The sequence below is a fragment of the Somniosus microcephalus genome, chromosome 8 (assembly GCF_052327205.1).
Source record: "Somniosus microcephalus isolate GS21.2 chromosome 8, FLI_Smic_1.0, whole genome shotgun sequence".
Lineage (NCBI taxonomy): Eukaryota > Metazoa > Chordata > Chondrichthyes > Squaliformes > Somniosidae > Somniosus > Somniosus microcephalus.
In genome coordinates, this window is record NC_140994.1 from 217,879,950 (window position 1) to 217,896,599 (window position 16,650).

Sequence of the window (16,650 nt, forward strand, 5' to 3'; positions counted from 1 at the left end):
AGGGCAGCAGGTGCATGGGAACACCACCACCTACAAGTTCCCCTCCAAGTCACACACCATTCTGACTTGGCAATATATCGCCGTTCCTTCATCGTCCATGGGTGAAAATCCTGGAACTCACTACCAATGTTCCCTGTAAGCTGCGCTTTGTTCTGTGCGGCCTGTTTCTTTTAATGCGTGGTCCCTTTAAATTTCCGCACATGTGCGGTATTTACAAAGTAAAAGCTGGTGAACGGCCTGCGCGGGACCTTGCAGATGATAGCGCAGCCACGCGCGAGCGCAGCTTAGCGGGAACATTGCTCCCTACCTAACAGCACTGTGGGAGCACCTTTACCTCACGGACTACAATGGTTCAAGAAGGCAGCTCAACAGTACATTCTCAGGGGCAATTAGGGATGGGCAATAAATGCTGGCCTTGCCACATCCCATGGATGAATTAAAAAAGTCTTTGAAGATGGCAGGACAAGTTGAGAAGGCTGTTAAAAAAGCATATGGGATCCTTGGCTTTATAAATAGAGGCCAAGAGTACAAAAGCAAGGAAGTTATTCTAAACCTTTATAAAATACTTGTTAGGCCCCAGCTAGAGTATTGTGGCCAAATCTGGGTACCACACTTTAGGAAAGATATTAGAGAGGGTGCAGAGGAGATTTACTAGAATGGTACCAGGGACAAAAAACTTCACTTACGTGGAGAGGTTGGTCTCCTTAGAGCAGAGAAGGTTAAGGAGAGATTTGATAAAGGTGTTCAAAAGGCGACTTACAGGAACATTTTTTTTACGCAGTGAGTTGTTATGATCTGGAATGCACTGCCTGAAAGGGTGGTGAAAGCATATTCAAAAATAATTTTCAAAAGGGAATTGGATAAATACTTGAGAAAGAATAATTTGCTAGGCTATGGGGTAGAGCAGGGGAGTGGGACTAATTGGATAGCTCTTTCAAAGAGCCAACATAGGCACGACGGGATGACTGGCCTCCTTCAGTGCTGTACCATTCTTTCTTTTTTTCCACTTTTTCTTCTATTTTATAAATAGCAATAAGACAGCATTGAGTAGTTGTGCCACTGTCTTCAAATAAAACTGACCTGTGTATACAACTGACCCGCTTCTGAGAGGTAGCACAGGTTCAAAGCTCCTTAGACCGTCACTATTATGGGGATGTAAGTTGTGAGGAGGATGCAAAGAGGCTTCACGGGGATATAGACAGGCTAAGTGAATAGGCAAGAACATGGCAAATGGATTATAATGTAGAGAAATGTGAAGTTATCCACTTTGGTAGGAAAAATAGAAAAGCAGAGTATTTTTTAAATGGTGAGAGATTGGGAAATGTTCGGGTTCAGAGGAACCTGGGTGTCCTTGTACACGAATCACTGAAAGTTAACATGCAGGTACCGTCTCAGAATAAGGGGTCGGCCATTTAGGACAGAGATAAGGAGAAACTTCTTCACTTAGAGGGTGGTGAATCTTTGGAATTCTCTACCCGAGAGGGCTGTGGAGGCTCAGTCGTTCAGTATATTCAAGACAGAGAGCGATAGATTTTTGAATATTAAGGGAAGCAAGGGATATGGGGATAGTGTAGGAAAGTGGAGATGAGGTAGAAGATCAGCCATGAACTTATTGAATGGCGGAGCAGGCTCAAAGAGCCAAATGGTCTACTCTTGCTCCTATTTCTTATGTTCTTATCACTGTGGTGTATGACATTGAGTTTTGCAGCATATTTTGGCTTTGGACTGGTGCTGGGGATCAAGGCAATCAAAGCTCTTTCATCGCCAATAAGGCCGTTGCAGCAAATTCTCTGCCAATCCGATCTGATCTGTAGAAAAATAGATGGAGACTGCAAACCAGCTGTACAGTATAACTCTAATGGAGTCCCTAAAACAATAGGCCGGAAGCTCATATTTATTTGCGAAACATGTTTGAGGATTTTTCTTAGCTCTAATACTTACCACACTATGAAGTTTATGATAGTGATGGCTCGGATATTACGGGTTTTTACCAAGTGTGTAATTGCAAAAGATTTTACATTTTTATCCTTTATATCTTCGAGCTGGAACGAAAACAGAGAGGATTCAGTATTACTGCAAATTATTAGAAAATATATTATTATTTATTACTATTCATTTGGGGCATGGGTGATCCAGAAAACATAATGGCCCAGAAATTCGGGTCTCCACGGGTGAGTACGCACGGGGTACTCTCCCGTAAGCCCAATGGAAGTGCCAGTTTCCTGCATGCACTGCGCATGCGTGGGAAACCGGCACTTCCGTTCCTCTGAACGAAGGGGTTCAGAGGTCGAACGCGTGCGCAGGAGGGGCTGCGTGTGCGCATCGAACTTCGTTTTTTTTGCAGGTTTTCCCGGGAGGGTAAGCCTGCAGAAGTTAGAAATGTAAAAAGCAGGCGTAAGGTAAGTGGTGAATTAATTAAAATTAAAACATTTTTTCCACAGGTTTATTATTTTTAAACACTTTAAAGCAAGGTAAGTTTATTTTTAGCCCCGTTAGAAAATAAAATTATTTTTTTCAAAAATGTAAATTATTGTTTAAAATAGCTATTTCATGTAATTTATAGTTTATTTAAAAAATGTGATTTCTTTCAAATTTATTTGAAGATATAGTGCTGTTTTGGGGCCGTAGTATTTATAAGTCTTGACAGCACTTCCTGACTTATGACTTATGAATGGAGCATTCCCTGCTCCGATTGGCTCCCCATGGCCCACGTGATCCCAGGGGACGCATCGAACTAACTGCGCCCCTGGGATACGCAAGCACTGCGCGCCGGCAGCTGGACCAGGCCCCAGATCGGAATTCCACGGGGGCCCACAGCTCAACGGCCAGCGTGCAAGGTAAGTGCAGGTCGGGGGCTTGCACCCGCGGGAAGCCCCCGACCCGAATTTCTGGGCCATTCAAATTACCATCAATAGTTCTGTGAATTATTTGGGTAGAGGTCTATAGAAATGTACCATGTACATTGCAAAGATGTTATAGAAAATGTTGTGCCACTTGTGTGTGATATTATCATGCTTCACATTAGGAAAAATTACAACAACCACACTTCCGAAATCTGAGCAATTTCTTTACTCTTCCCCAAAATACCAACAATTCCTGCTTATTGGAAATTGAATTTCAACACTTTTTGAATCCTATGTTTTTTCATGAGGAATATACAATGAGCTGAATATTCTCTCATTCCACATTTAAATTCAAAATAGACTCTGGACAGATCCAAAATCTGAACGTTGACTAACAGGGTAAACTCCACAAATTCTGAATCAGTGCTTAGAATTCAGCAACTAATTGAAAACAGTGCAGTATAAACTATCACATTGCAGATACTTTCTTTCCCCTCCCGTTGTTGCCTGTCGTGTTGACCCTGCAACACCTGTAGATAAGAAAAGTGGGTCTCAGTATAAATGTAATAAAAGCCCCATTTTATTGATGCAGGGTCGTGTCACAGTTGATGATTCTGGCTCAGTCCTCAAAGAGGATTGCTTTTCACACCATATCCCTCCTAGTCTGTGCTTCGATAGGTAAAACGCTTTTGTGGTTTAATGGTATGCTATATAATTTTTTTAATAGAAATTGTAATTAAGTTATATTATAGAAAGTCCTTCAGTCTCAGAGCTGAGCATGTGGAGAGCACTGGGCAAGATGTATTAACATTTTGTGTAGTTTGTGCACAATAAATTAATCTTTACTGGCATGAAAAAAAAGGAATGTCTTGAACACAATTTACATTTGTTTAAAGTTCTCTGTTGTCATAGTGATATTCTTTCTGAGCGACTTACCCATAACTGTATAGAGACAAGAGTGCAGTGGTGTGATCAGCGACACGACATTTGTATCCGAAGCTACTATTTTTTTAAATCATAATGTTTATAAAAATGGGGGAGGGGACACTTTGTAAACATACGTGCCAAGAAAGATATTCAATCTGCTGATTTGCTGTGGCAGCCTACTTTGCAGCATTGGCCAGTAATTTCTGATAGGAGACTTCATGCGTGCGGATGCCACCTATTGGGAAAAAATCTACGCCCTTACCTGAGGGCTTCCGAGGTCCAGCCATTTCTGATCCTGGGCCTTTCCTCGACTAAATGCGCAGGTTCCCACGTATCCCAGGGGCGCATGTGGTTCGCAAGCGTCCCTGGGATCACATGGGCCAGGCGAGCCAATGGGAGAAGGGAATCCCCCTTCAAACTTTTGACAGATAGACCTGTCAAAAGTATGAATGGGGATCAATGAAAAAAGCCATCAAAACATTAAATAAATTTTAAAAAAACATTGGGGCCAATTTTGTGGAACCTGTCGGGAAGAAGGCGGGACTTCCCCTTTCGGGTTTCTGACCCGCCTACTTTGACGTCCGGCCAATCCGCGTGATTTTCCCTTGATTGACCTTGTTGAACCCGCCCAGCGGGCTCAGCAGGCCAATTAATTGCCACCTGGCAACAGGTGACATCACAGACTGCAATTTCATCTGTCAAGATTTCTGACAGATGAAATATCTGTGTCTCACAGCTGTTTGAAGCTGTCAAACGCTGCCAGTCTGATTTCTAAGCTGAGTCCTTCTACGCAGACTCAGTTAGATATCTGAGCAGCACTAAAAGCTGAAGGCTGTCACTTTTCACAGATCGCAGCCGCTCAGCTTTAAGTTCCGGCTGAATGATGCGCTCCCGACGGCTACAGGAAGAAAGGCTGTGAAGGTAAGTACAGGTAAGTAAAAGTTATTTACACACTTTACACACACCAAACACACTTACCTTTACACTCATGCACCCATCATTCACCTGAGCGCCGACATCGCGACCCCTCCAACTCATTCAACCCGACGGCCCGCCTGCTCTACTGGCGTGGTTTGGAGCCGTTGGGAAACCCACACGCAACCCCTCAAAATGGGGATTAGGCTAAAAACTGCCTGTTAACTACCTGTTAACAGGCAGTTAATTGGCACTAATCCCTTCCCGCCTGGTTTCAGCGGGTCCCAGTGCGGGGCAAGTACCCGCCGCCCCTGAAACTTATGTGGGGCGGGGTTTTGGGCGGGATGGTGGCGGGACCCCCAAAGTCGGGATTTTCCCCCCCCACATGCCTGAAACCCTGCCTGATGGCTCCCTGAAAATCTAGCCCATTATGTTTTCAAAATGAGTTAAAATTACATTAAATTAAATATTTTAAACAAAAATTTAATTTTTTGAAAAAATTACAGGCCATAAAAAACTTACCTTTTTTAAAGGTATTTTAAAATTATAAATGAGTGAAAACAAATTAAAAAAAAACTTTTTTAAACTCTTATGCCTGCTTTTACCAGGCGTAAGATTTTTAAGTGATTTCAGCAGGCGGAGGTTCTGCAGAAGGCGGAAGTCTCCACCCGCAGAGGCCCTTCTCCAGGGCAGGTGTCCGATCTGTCAAGATTCTTGACAGATCGGAAATGCCGAATTTCAGCGCATGCACTTCGAATGACTGAAACAGGCATTTCCGATATCCCTACGGGTGTGTACACACTCGTAGGCATTGGAAAATATGGGCCATTATGTTAGCTGTGGACTGTTCGAGGCATCAAACTGGCTGAAAAACTTCACAATACCATTTCCTTATCAAAATGATCTAAATGAAAGTGAGATAAGTACAAGGCTAAGGTTTGTTTTTATTTAAATCATAGGTAGCTACCCTAATGATTAAGTGCATAAATGCACCACCGGATGCAATACTGAGCCACACAAATGGCTACAGGAATGGCGCCAGGGGGAGGGATTCAAGTTCCTGGGACATTGGAACCGGTTCTGGGGGAGGTGGGACCAGTTCAAACCGGACGGTTTGCACCTGGGCAGGGCTGGAACCGATGTCCTAGGGGGTGTGTTTGCTAGTGCTCTGGGGGAGGGTTTAAACTAAGATGGCAGGGGGTTGGGAACCTGAGCAGGGGGACAGAGGAAAGGGAAAAAAGGATAAAAGCAAAAGATAGGAAGGAGAAAAACAAAAGTGGCAGTCAGAGAAATCAAGGGTTTAAATCAAACATGGCCACAGTAAATAATAATTCTAATAGGTCTAAGAGCGTTAAAAAATAAGCTGAAGTCTTTGGCCTAGAAATTCACTTTGGGCCCGCCAGCTGGCATGCGCCCAAAAGTTAGCGCTGAGCGCGGAGCCAGTTGGGCCCGTCAGATATTCGGTTTTTGTGCCCCAAGTCGGAACCGGGCGCTATTCCAGGGTGTGCCCGCCCCCGCTTGGGGCGCTGAAACTGAATTTCAGCGCTCTAGGCGCCGCTGTGCCACCCGCTGCGGAGCGGCAGGCTGCGGTACTGCAGGCCTCCTCCTTCTCTTAAGGGGGAGGTGCCTGCAACGGGGAGATCGCCGATGGATAGTGCCGGCAAATGAGCCCGGCACCACGGAGAAGTGCCGGGTTCGCGGAAAGCAGCCGGCAATGCCGCGGGGGGGGGGGGGTGGAGGAGGCCGGTGAAGGAGGTGCGGGCAGGCGGCCGCCGAAAAAGCGGCCGGCCGCACCTCCACCTTAAAGCGCCCCACTAAGGCTACAGTACGGCCCCGTTTTCTGATCGCTGTTTGCGGCCGCTGCGGAAGAGGCGGCCGCAACTAAATATGGCGGTTGGGCCGGTAGCAGGGCAGTAGCGGGGCACTGCGCACACCGATGACGTCATCGGTGGCGGCGCAGCGCTACTGGCTAACGCTGCCATTACCGCAGCGCTGAATAGCGGCGAAAGCTCAGCAAGTGGCGCAAAAGCCCTCTTTGGGCGAAAGCTGGGCGCAAAGCCTACTGAATTTCTAGGCCTTTGTGTCTTAATGCGAGGAGCATTTGTAATAAGGTGGATGAATTGGCTGCCAAATAGAGGTAAACGAATATGATTTGGTTGGGATTATGGAAACGTGGCCCAAGGATGGCCAAGGCTGGGAACTCAACATCCAGGGATTTTGATATTCCGGAAAGATAGGCAAAAAGGAAAGGGAGGTGGGGTAGCTTTACTGGTTAAAGAAGGGATTAACACAATTGTAAGGAAGGATATTAGCTCTGATGATGTGGAATCTGTATGGGTAGAATTGAGAAATACCAAGGGGCAGAAAACATTAGTGGGAGTGGTATATTGACCTCCAAACAGTAAGGCGGAGGTTGGGGATGGCATTAAAAGGGAAATTAAAGAAGCGTGCCATAAGGGCACAGCAGTCATCATGGGTGACTTTAATCTACATATAGATTGGGCTAACCAAATTAGTAACAATACTGTGGAGGAGGAATTCCTGGAGTGTTTACGGGATGGTTTCCTGGACCAATATGTCGAGGAACCAACCAGAGATCAGGCCATCTTAGACTGGGTATTATGTAACGAGAAAGGATTAATTAGCAATCTTGTTGTACGAGGCCCCTTGGGTCAGAGCAATCATAATATGATTGAATTCTTCATTAAGATGGAGAATGAAGTAGTTGACTCAGAGACTAGGGTCCTAAATTTAAATAAAGGAAACTACGATGGTCTGAGGTGCGAGTTAGGTAGGATTGATTGGGGAATGGCACTCAAAGGGTTGATGGTGGATAGGCAATGGCAAACATTCAAAGACCGAATGGATGAGCTGCAGAATTTGTTCATCCCAGTTTGGCATAAAAATAAAACAAAAAAGGTGACTCAACCGTGGCTAACAAGGGAAATTAGGGATAGCATAAGATCCAAGGAGAGGACATATAAATTGGCCAGAAAAAGCAATAATCCTGAGGATTGGGAGCAATTTAGGATTCAACAAAGGAGGACAAAGGGATTAATTAAGAAGGGGAAAATAGAATATGAGAGTAAGCTTGCTGGGAACAAAAAAACTGACTGTAAAAGCTTTTATAGATATGTGAAGAGAAAAAGATTGGTGAAGTCAAGCATAGGTCCCTCGCAGTCAGAATCAGGGGAATTTATAATGGGGAACAAAGAAAGGGCAGACCAACTAAATACAAATTTTGGTTCTGTCTTCACAAAGGAGGACACAAATAACCTCCCAGAGATGCCGGGGAACATAGGGTCTGATGAAAGGGAGGAACTGAAAGAAATCAGTATTTGTAGGGAAATGGTGTTAGGGAAATTGATGGGATTGAAGGCCACTAAATCCCCAGGGCCTGATAATCTACATCCTAGGGTAGTTAAGGAAGTGGCCCTAGAAATAGTAGATGCATTGCTGATCATCTTCCAACATTCGATGGAATCTGGAACAGTACCCATGGATTGGAGGGTAGCTAATGTTACCCCACTATTCAAAAAAGGTGGTAGAGAGAAAATGGGGAATTACAGACTGGTAAGCCTGGCATCAGTAGTGGGGAAAATGCTAGAGTCCATTATAAAAGATGTAATAGCAGAGCACTTGGAAAACAGTGACAGGATCGGACAAAGTCAACATGGATTCACAAAAGGTAAATCATGCTTGACTAATCTACTGGAAATTTTTGAGGATGTAACTGGTAAAATAGATAAGGGAGAACCAGTGGATGTGGTGTATCTGGACTTTCAGAAGGCCTTCGATAAGGTCCCGTATAAGAGATTAGTGTGTAAAGTTAAGGCACATGGGATTGGGGGCAAGGTATTGACTTGGATAGAGAACTGGTTGGCAGATAGAAAGCAAAGAGTTGGAATAAACAGGTCCTTTTCCGAATGGCAGGCAGTGACTAGTGGGGTACCGCAGGGATCGGTCCTTGGACTCCAGCTATTCATAATATATATTAATGATCTAGCCAAGGGAACTAGATGTAATATCTCCAAATTTGCAGATGACACAAAGCTGGGTGGGCGTGTGTGCTGTGAGGAGGATGTTGAGAAACTCCAGGATGATTAGGACATGTTGGGTGATTGGGCAGAAACATGGCAGATGCAATATAACGTGGATAAATGTGAGGTTGTCCACTTTGGTGGGAAAAACAGGAAGGCAGATTATTATCTAAATGGCAATAGATTGGGAGAAGGGGAAGTGCAACGAGACCTGGGTGTCCTTGTGCACCAGTCGCTGAAGGTAAGCATGCAGGTGCAGCAGGTGGTTAAGAAGGCAAATGGTATGTTGGCCTTCGTAGCGAGAGGGTTTGATTACAGGAACAAGGATGTCTTGCTGCAGTTGTACAGGGCATTGGTGAGACCACATCTTGAGTAGTGTGTGCAGTTTTGGTCGCCTTATCTGAGGAAGGATGTTCTTGCCATGGAAGGAGTTCAGCGAAGATTCACCAGACTGATACCTGGGATGGCAGGAATGATGTATGAGGAGAGATTGGGTCGATTGGGCTTGTACTCGCTGGAGTTTAGAAGAATGAGAGGTGATCTCATTGAAACTTATAAAATTCTGACAGGACTGGACAGACTAGATGCAGGAAGGATGTTCCCGATGGTCGGGGAATCCAGAACCAGGGAACAAAGTCTAAGGATAAAGGGTAGGCCATTTAGGACAGAAATGAGGAGGAATTTCTTCACCTAGGGAGTGGTGAACCTGTGGAACTCTCTAGCACAGAAGGCGGTGGAGGCCAGTTCATTAAATATATTCAAGAAGGAGTTAGATATATTTCTTAAGGCTAAAGGGATCAAGGGGTATGGGGAGAAAGCAGGGACCGGGTACTGAATTTGGATGATCAGCCATGATCTCATTGAATGGCGGAGTAGGCTCGAGGGGCCGAATGGCCTATTCCTGCTCCTATCTTCTATGTTTCTATGTTTCTATAAGAAAGGTTTCAGGTTCAATACTCCACTCTGTGGGTCATTTAGCTGACCTCAGTCAGGGTAATAATGGGGACAAGAAATAAGTTCCGCAGCTCTGGGAGAAATTATTTGTAAGGATGATTTTGTGAAATTGATTAGGAAATGGAAACTAATTTCAAACAATTAAACTATAATTATTACTTAAAATAAAAACAGAAAATGCTGGAAATACTCAGCAGGTCAGGCAGCATCTGTGGAGAGAGAAACAGAGTTAACGTTTCAGGTCGGTGACCTTTCGTCAGAACTGGAAAAGGTTCGAGATGTAACAGGTTTTAAACAAGTACAGAGGCAGGGAAAGGGGGGGTGAAAAAATCAAAATTATAATTATTGCTTATTGTATTGAGTGAGTATAAAGCTCTGCTGGTAAATTTGTATGAAAGTATGAGAGCAATGATATTATCAAGTAAGAGGAAAGCCCCTGAACACTGTGCAGGGCCCATCCTATTCCTGTAGATCACATGACTTTCAGAAAGCTTGCCTTTTGGAGGCTGACCCACTTTTCTTTCAATAGCAGCCTTCGCCCTGTACACAGGGCTACAGCATGTCTCCAGGCATGACACAGCTACTTGTAATCTTTTACAAAAATTGGTAAGCTACAATGACTGTGTTACACTGGAGGGCTCTGCATCAGGTTGTCCACTCTGGTTTCACATATTTTTGGATATTTCATCTCATGATCTCCTGCCTCCAACCATCTCGCCAAGTCGAATATTCTTTTTTACCCATCTGCAATATTTTTATAACTAATAAACAAAAGTGTTCAAACAAAATGTATGAAACACACAATTTTTTTAATGTCCCTATAATTTTTCTCATAGCAGTGTCCAGGAGACTAATTGCTGGAGACTCCAGGACTATGTTGGAGGGCTGGAAACCCAAGCTCTGCTCTGCAGATGGCAGGTGCATTTGCAATATTAAGCCAAGTGGGGTGTTACTGGAACACATCCCAAGAATTAATTTTTCAAAACGGCCTTTAAGAAAACCATGCAAGCTGATACGATTAACTTATGTTTCTCCAACTGCTTAATAATTTCATTCTGCATTAGAGACTCAGATAGTTTACCAATGGCTAGAGACTAACAGGCCTATAATTTCCAGAGTTATCCTGACCCCTTTTCTGAAGAGACATGTCACGTTTTCCAGCCTGCACTCATGTTGTACAATTACCTTTTACACAGAATTATGTAAAATTACAGATAACATCCACTGTTTCTGCCCTAGCTTTCTTCAGACTTAAACTATCAGATCTCGGTGATTTGTTTGAATTGAGTTTGAGTACCATTTCTCCTTAAAAAGTTCACTAATGATTTTACACCCACCTCGGGGCATTCTATAATCCCAATATCCAGCTTCTCTGTGAAAACTGAGAGAAAATGTTCATTTAGTATCTTTGTCTTTCCCTTAGTCTTCCTTGGGCGCAAAATTCGGGTCTGTAGCGCCCATTTTTTGGGACGCTATGAGTGCCCTTAGAGCTCCAAAATGGCATCCGCGGCGCACGCACGCACTTGTCAGGCAAATCATGACAGACACAGCCCCGAGACCGGAGAAGCAGCGGACCTGCGCGGGAGCAGCCCGAGGCGGGAGAGCTTGAAGGCTTAAAAGGAAGCAGTCAGAGGCACCGAGGCCCACAGCCCCGAGACCGGAGAAGCAGCGGACCTGCGCGGGAGCAGCCCGAGGCGGGAGAGCTTGAAGGCTTAAAAGGGAGCAGTCAGAGGCACCGAGGCCCACAGCCCCGAGACCGGAGAAGCAGCGGACCTGCGCGGGAGCAGCCCGAGGCGGGAGAGCTTGAAGGCTTAAAAGGGAGCAGTCAGAGGCACCGAGGCCCACAGCCCCGAGACCGGAGAAGCAGCGGACCTGCGCGGGAGCAGCCCGAGGCGGGAGAGCTTGAAGGCTTAAAAGGGAGCAGTCAGAGGCACTGAGGCCCACAGCCCCGAGACCGGAGAAGCAGCGGACCTGCGCGGGAGCAGCCCGAGGCGGGAGAGCTTGAAGGCTTAAAAGGGAGCAGTCAGAGGCACTGAGGCCCACAGCCCCGAGACCGGAGAAGCAGCGGACCTGCGCGGGAGCAGCCCGAGGCGGGAGAGCTTGAAGGCTTAAAAGGGAGCAGTCAGAGGCATACCAATCCAGGTTCCAGGAGAGAGGTAAAAAGTAATCCAAGTGTGACGTCACCAGGGAGCAGGTAAGTGATTGGTTGGTGAGTATTTCTCTCTTTTCAATACAAGCTTGAATTCTGTGGTGTTAAATTTCTGTGGTGTAGTGGGGATAGTTGGTAAATAAAGCGCCCTAGAGTATACCTGTAACTGGGGTATTGAATAAATTTTTAAATTAATTAAAGGAGTAAATCATGGCAGGAGAGTTCAGACCCGTGTTCTGCTCCTCTTGCTCCATGTGGGAAGTCAGGGATGCTGCCAGTGTCCCTGATGACCATGTGTGCAGGAAATGCATCCAGCTGCAGCTACTTGTAGACCGCATTGCGGCGCTCGAGCTGCGGGTGGATGAATTTTGGAGCATGCGCGATGCTGAGAGGCTCGTGGATAGCACGTTTAGCGAGTTGTTCACGCCTCAGGGTAGGGCAGCACAGGGGGTGACCATCAGGCGGAGCAACAAAGGCAGGCAGGTAGTGCAGGGAACCCCTGTGGACATCCCCCTTTCAAACAAGTATACCGCTTTGGATACTGTTGAGGGGGATGACTCACCAGGGGAAGGCAGCAACAGCCAACTTCCTGGCACTGGGGGTGCTCCAGCTGCCCAGGAAGGGGGGGAAAAGAGTGGGAGAGCAATAGTGGTAGGGGATTCTATAGTAAGGGGAACAGATAGGCGTTTCTGTGGTCGTAGACGTGAATCCAGGATGGTTTGTTGCCTCCCTGGTGCCAGGGTCAAGGATGTCACTGAGCGGCTGCAGGGCATTCTGGAGGGGGAGGGTGAACAGCCAGTGGTCGTGGTCCACATTGGTACCAACAACATAGGTAAAAAGAGGGATGAGGTCCTGCAGCAAGAATTTAGGGAGCTAGGTGAAGGATTAAAGAGCAGGACCTCAAGGGTTGTAATCTCTGGATTACTCCCGGTGCCACGTGCTAGTGAGTATAGGAATAAGAAGATAGAACAGATGAATGCGTGGCTAAAGGGATGGTGCAGGGGGGAGGGCTTTAGTTTCCTGGATCACTGGGTCTGCTTCTGGGAAAGGTGGGACTTGTACAAGTCGGACGGTTTACACCTGAACCAGAGGGGAACCAATATCCTTGCGGGGAGGTTTGCTAGCACTGCTGGGGGGGGTTTAAACTAGCTTGGCAGGGGGATGGGGTACAGAGTGGAGCTATAGTAGGGGGTGATTTACAGCCAAATACAGAGGGAAAAACAAGTCAGCTGGGAAGGCAGAGCAAATATGTGAAGGCAAAAGAGAATATGGCAGGGCTGGAAGGCATTTATTTTAATGCAAGGAGTCTTGCAAATAAGGTGGATGAACTGAAGTTGTTGTTGAACACATGGGAGTACGATATTGTTGCTATCACGGAGACATGGTTGAGGGAGGGTCAGGACTGGCAGCTCAATATTCCGGGGTATAGAATCTTCCGGCGAGACAGAGGGGGGTGTAAAAGGGGAGGGGGTGTTGCAATATTAATTAAGGAGTCAATTACTGCTGTAAGGAGGGATGATATATTAGCGGGTTCCTCTAATGAGGCCATATGGGTAGAACTTAAAAACAAAAAGGGGGCAAGCACTTTGCTGGGAGTGTACTATAGGCCCCCAAACAGTCAGGGGGAGATAGAGGAACAGATATGTAGGCAAATCTCAGAAAAGTGCGAAAATAATAGGGTAATAATAGTGGGGGATTTCAACTTCCCCAATATAAATTGGGATAGTCAGAGTGTGAAAGGCTTAGAGGCAGAATTCTTAAAGTGCATCCAGGAGAGCATTTTGAGCCAACATGTAGGAAGTCCTACAAGAGAGGGGGCGGTACTGGACCTAATTCTGGGGAATGTAGCCGGGCAATTGGTGGAAGTGTCAGTAGGAGAGCATTTTGGCGACAGTGACCATAATTCGGTGAGATTTAGGTGGTCATGGAAAAAGACAAAGACGGCCCGGAAATAAGGGTTCTAAATTGGGGGAAGGCCGATTTTAATATGATAAGGCAGGATCTGGCCAAAGTGGACTGGGAGCAGCTACTTATAGGAAAATCCACATCAAAACAGTGGGAGACTTTCAGAAGGGAAATAGAGAGAGTACAACGCCAACATGTTCCTGTAAAGGTCAAGGGTGGGACCAACAAGCAAAGGGAACCTTGGATGACAAGGGATATACAAAAATGCATTAGAAATAAAAGGGGGGCTTTTGGCAGTTACAAAAGACTAAAGACGGAAGAAGCCCTAGAGGAGTATAAAAAGTGCAGGGGCATACTTAAAAAAGAAATTAGGAGGGCGAGGAGGGGCCATGAAATAACACTGGCGAGCAAAATAAAGGAAAATCCTAAGATGTTTTATAAGTATATTAAGGGCAAGAGGATAACCAGGGAAAGGGTAGGGCCCATTAGGGACCAAAGTGGCAATCTGTGTGTAGAGCCAGATGATGTAGGCGGGGTTTTAAATGAATATTTTGCATCTGTGTTCACTATGGAGAAAGACGATGCAGACATAGAAATCGGGCAAGGGGACTGTGACATACTTGAACATATTAGCATCGAGAGGGAGGAGGTGCTGGCGGTTTTAGCAGGCCAAAAAGTGGATAAATCCCCAGGCCCGGACGAGATGTATCCCAGGCTGCTGTGGGAGGCAAAGGAGGAGATTGCAGGGGCTCTGACACAAATTTTCAGAACCTCTCTGGCCACAGGGGATGTACCAGAGGACTGGAGAACAGCTAACGTAGTACCATTATTCAAGAAGGGTAGCAGGGATAAACCAGGGAATTACAGGCCAGTGAGCCTAACATCTGTGGTAGGGAAATTATTGGAAAAAATTCTGAGGGACAAAATTAGTCTCCACTTGGAGAGGCAAGGATTAATCGGGGATAGTCAGCATGGCTTTGTCAAGGGTAAATCATGTCTGACAAATCTGATTGAATTTTTCGAGGGGGTGACTAGGGGGGTGGATGAGGGAAATGCTGTGGATGTGGTTTACATGGACTTCAGTAAAGCTTTTGACAAAGTCCCGCATAGGAGACTGGTCAAGAAGGTAAGAGCCCATGGGATCCAGGGTGCCTTGGCGCGTTGGATCCTAAACTGGCTGAGTGGCAGGAGGCAGAGGGTGATGGTCGAAGGTTGCTTTTGTGACTGGAAGCCTGTGTCCAGTGGGGTACCTCAGGGATCGGTGCTGGGTCCCTTGTTGTTTGTGATCTACATAAATGATTTGGATGAGAATGTAAAAGGTATGATCAGTAAGTTCGCAGATGACACGAAAATTGGTGGGGTGGTAAATTGCGAGGAGGAAAGCCTCAGGCTACAGGACGATATAAACGGGTTGGTCAGATGGGCGGAAAAGTGGCAAATGGAATTTAACCCTGAAAAGTGCGAGGTGATGCAGTTTGGACGGACAAATAAGGTAAGGGAATACACAATGAGTGGTAGGACCCTAAGAAGTACAGAGGGTCAGAGGGACCTTGGTGTACATGTACATAGATCCCTGAAGGCAGCGGAACAGGTAGATAAGGTGGTTAAAAAGGCATATGGGATACTTGCCTTCATTAGCCGAGGCATGGAATATAAGAGCAGGGAGGTTATGATGGAGCTGTACAAAACGCTGGTGAGGCCACAGCTGGAGTACTGTGTGCAGTTCTGGTCGCCTCACTATAGGAAGGATGTGATTGCTTTGGAGAGGGTGCAGAGAAGATTCACCAGGATGTTACCTGGGATGGAGCGCCTCAGCTATGAAGAGAGGCTGGACAGGCTGGGGTTGTTTTCCTTGGAGCAAAGAAGGCTGAGGGGGGACCTGATTGAGGTGTACAAAATGATGAGGGGCATAGATAGGGTAGATAAAGAGGAACTTTTCCCCTTAGTAGGGGGGTCAATAACAAGGGGGCATAGATTCAGGGTAAGGGGCAGGAGATTTAGAGGGGATTTGAGGAGGAACTTTTTCACCCAGAGGGTGGTTGGAATGTGGAACTCAATGCCTGAAAGGGTGGTAGAGGCAGGAACCCTCACAACATTCAAGAAGCATTTGGATGAGCACTTGAAATGCCATTGCATACAAGGCTATGGACCAAATGCTGGAAAATGGGATTAGACTGGACAGGGATGGATGGGCGGCGCGGACACGATGGGCCGAAGGGCCTCTTTCTGTGCTGTAAAACTCTATGACTCTATGACCATATTGGTGAAGATGTTAACGTGCATGCAGTGAATGCCCGTCAGAAGTATACAGAACAGACAGATCATGACGTCAATCATATACAATGCCGATTTGACACCAAGCCCACATTTTGGAGCTCAATGCTCCAGCTCATGCCTCTCTTAACCTCAGTCAGCTGAACATGTGTTCAGCAGCAGGGTGGACGCCCCCACCCGCGCTATTTAAGGGATCATTACAGGTTAATTGCTGGTTGATTTCTTCTGGCTGTTGCTACGCTTCTACAAGTGTTTGGTGCTTTATGTATTTGTTTAAAGTTGCCAAAGTCTACAGGGAGTGGTGTGGCCAGTGCTGAAGGACATTTTCAGACTTCAAGGATTCAGCACGAAGAACATGGGTACCCTTGTAGGAATTCCCTTGGAACATAGCATAATTTGTTACCGTGCAGCAACCTGAAGGATTCAAATAGACTTCCTAATCTAGTGGTTTTCAGTGTACACTCACCTCTTGTGGACGTGGCACTTGTGGGTTAACGAAGTCCACCAGACTCAAAAGCTGGACATTTCTATTTCTTCATGATCACGAACAGTACAGCTTGTTCCCATACTTTACCTGGTATATATTTCACTAATCTCATGGATATTGAGTGTTCTGGACCAATGAACATTTTATGTGTGCAGA

General features: G+C 46.0%; 1 protein-coding gene across 1 annotated transcript in view; it reads right to left on the bottom strand.

Annotated features, from left to right (window-relative positions):
* Window positions 1–16,650, bottom strand: part of LOC147114105 (organic cation/carnitine transporter 2-like) — a 265,346-nt gene that overhangs the window by 87,892 nt on the left and 160,804 nt on the right. The window contains exon 6 of the mRNA XM_085995726.1: window positions 1,942–2,042. Within this exon, the coding sequence (XP_085851852.1) occupies window positions 1,942–2,042 (101 nt within the window). The remainder of the gene's footprint in view (window positions 1–1,941; window positions 2,043–16,650) is intronic.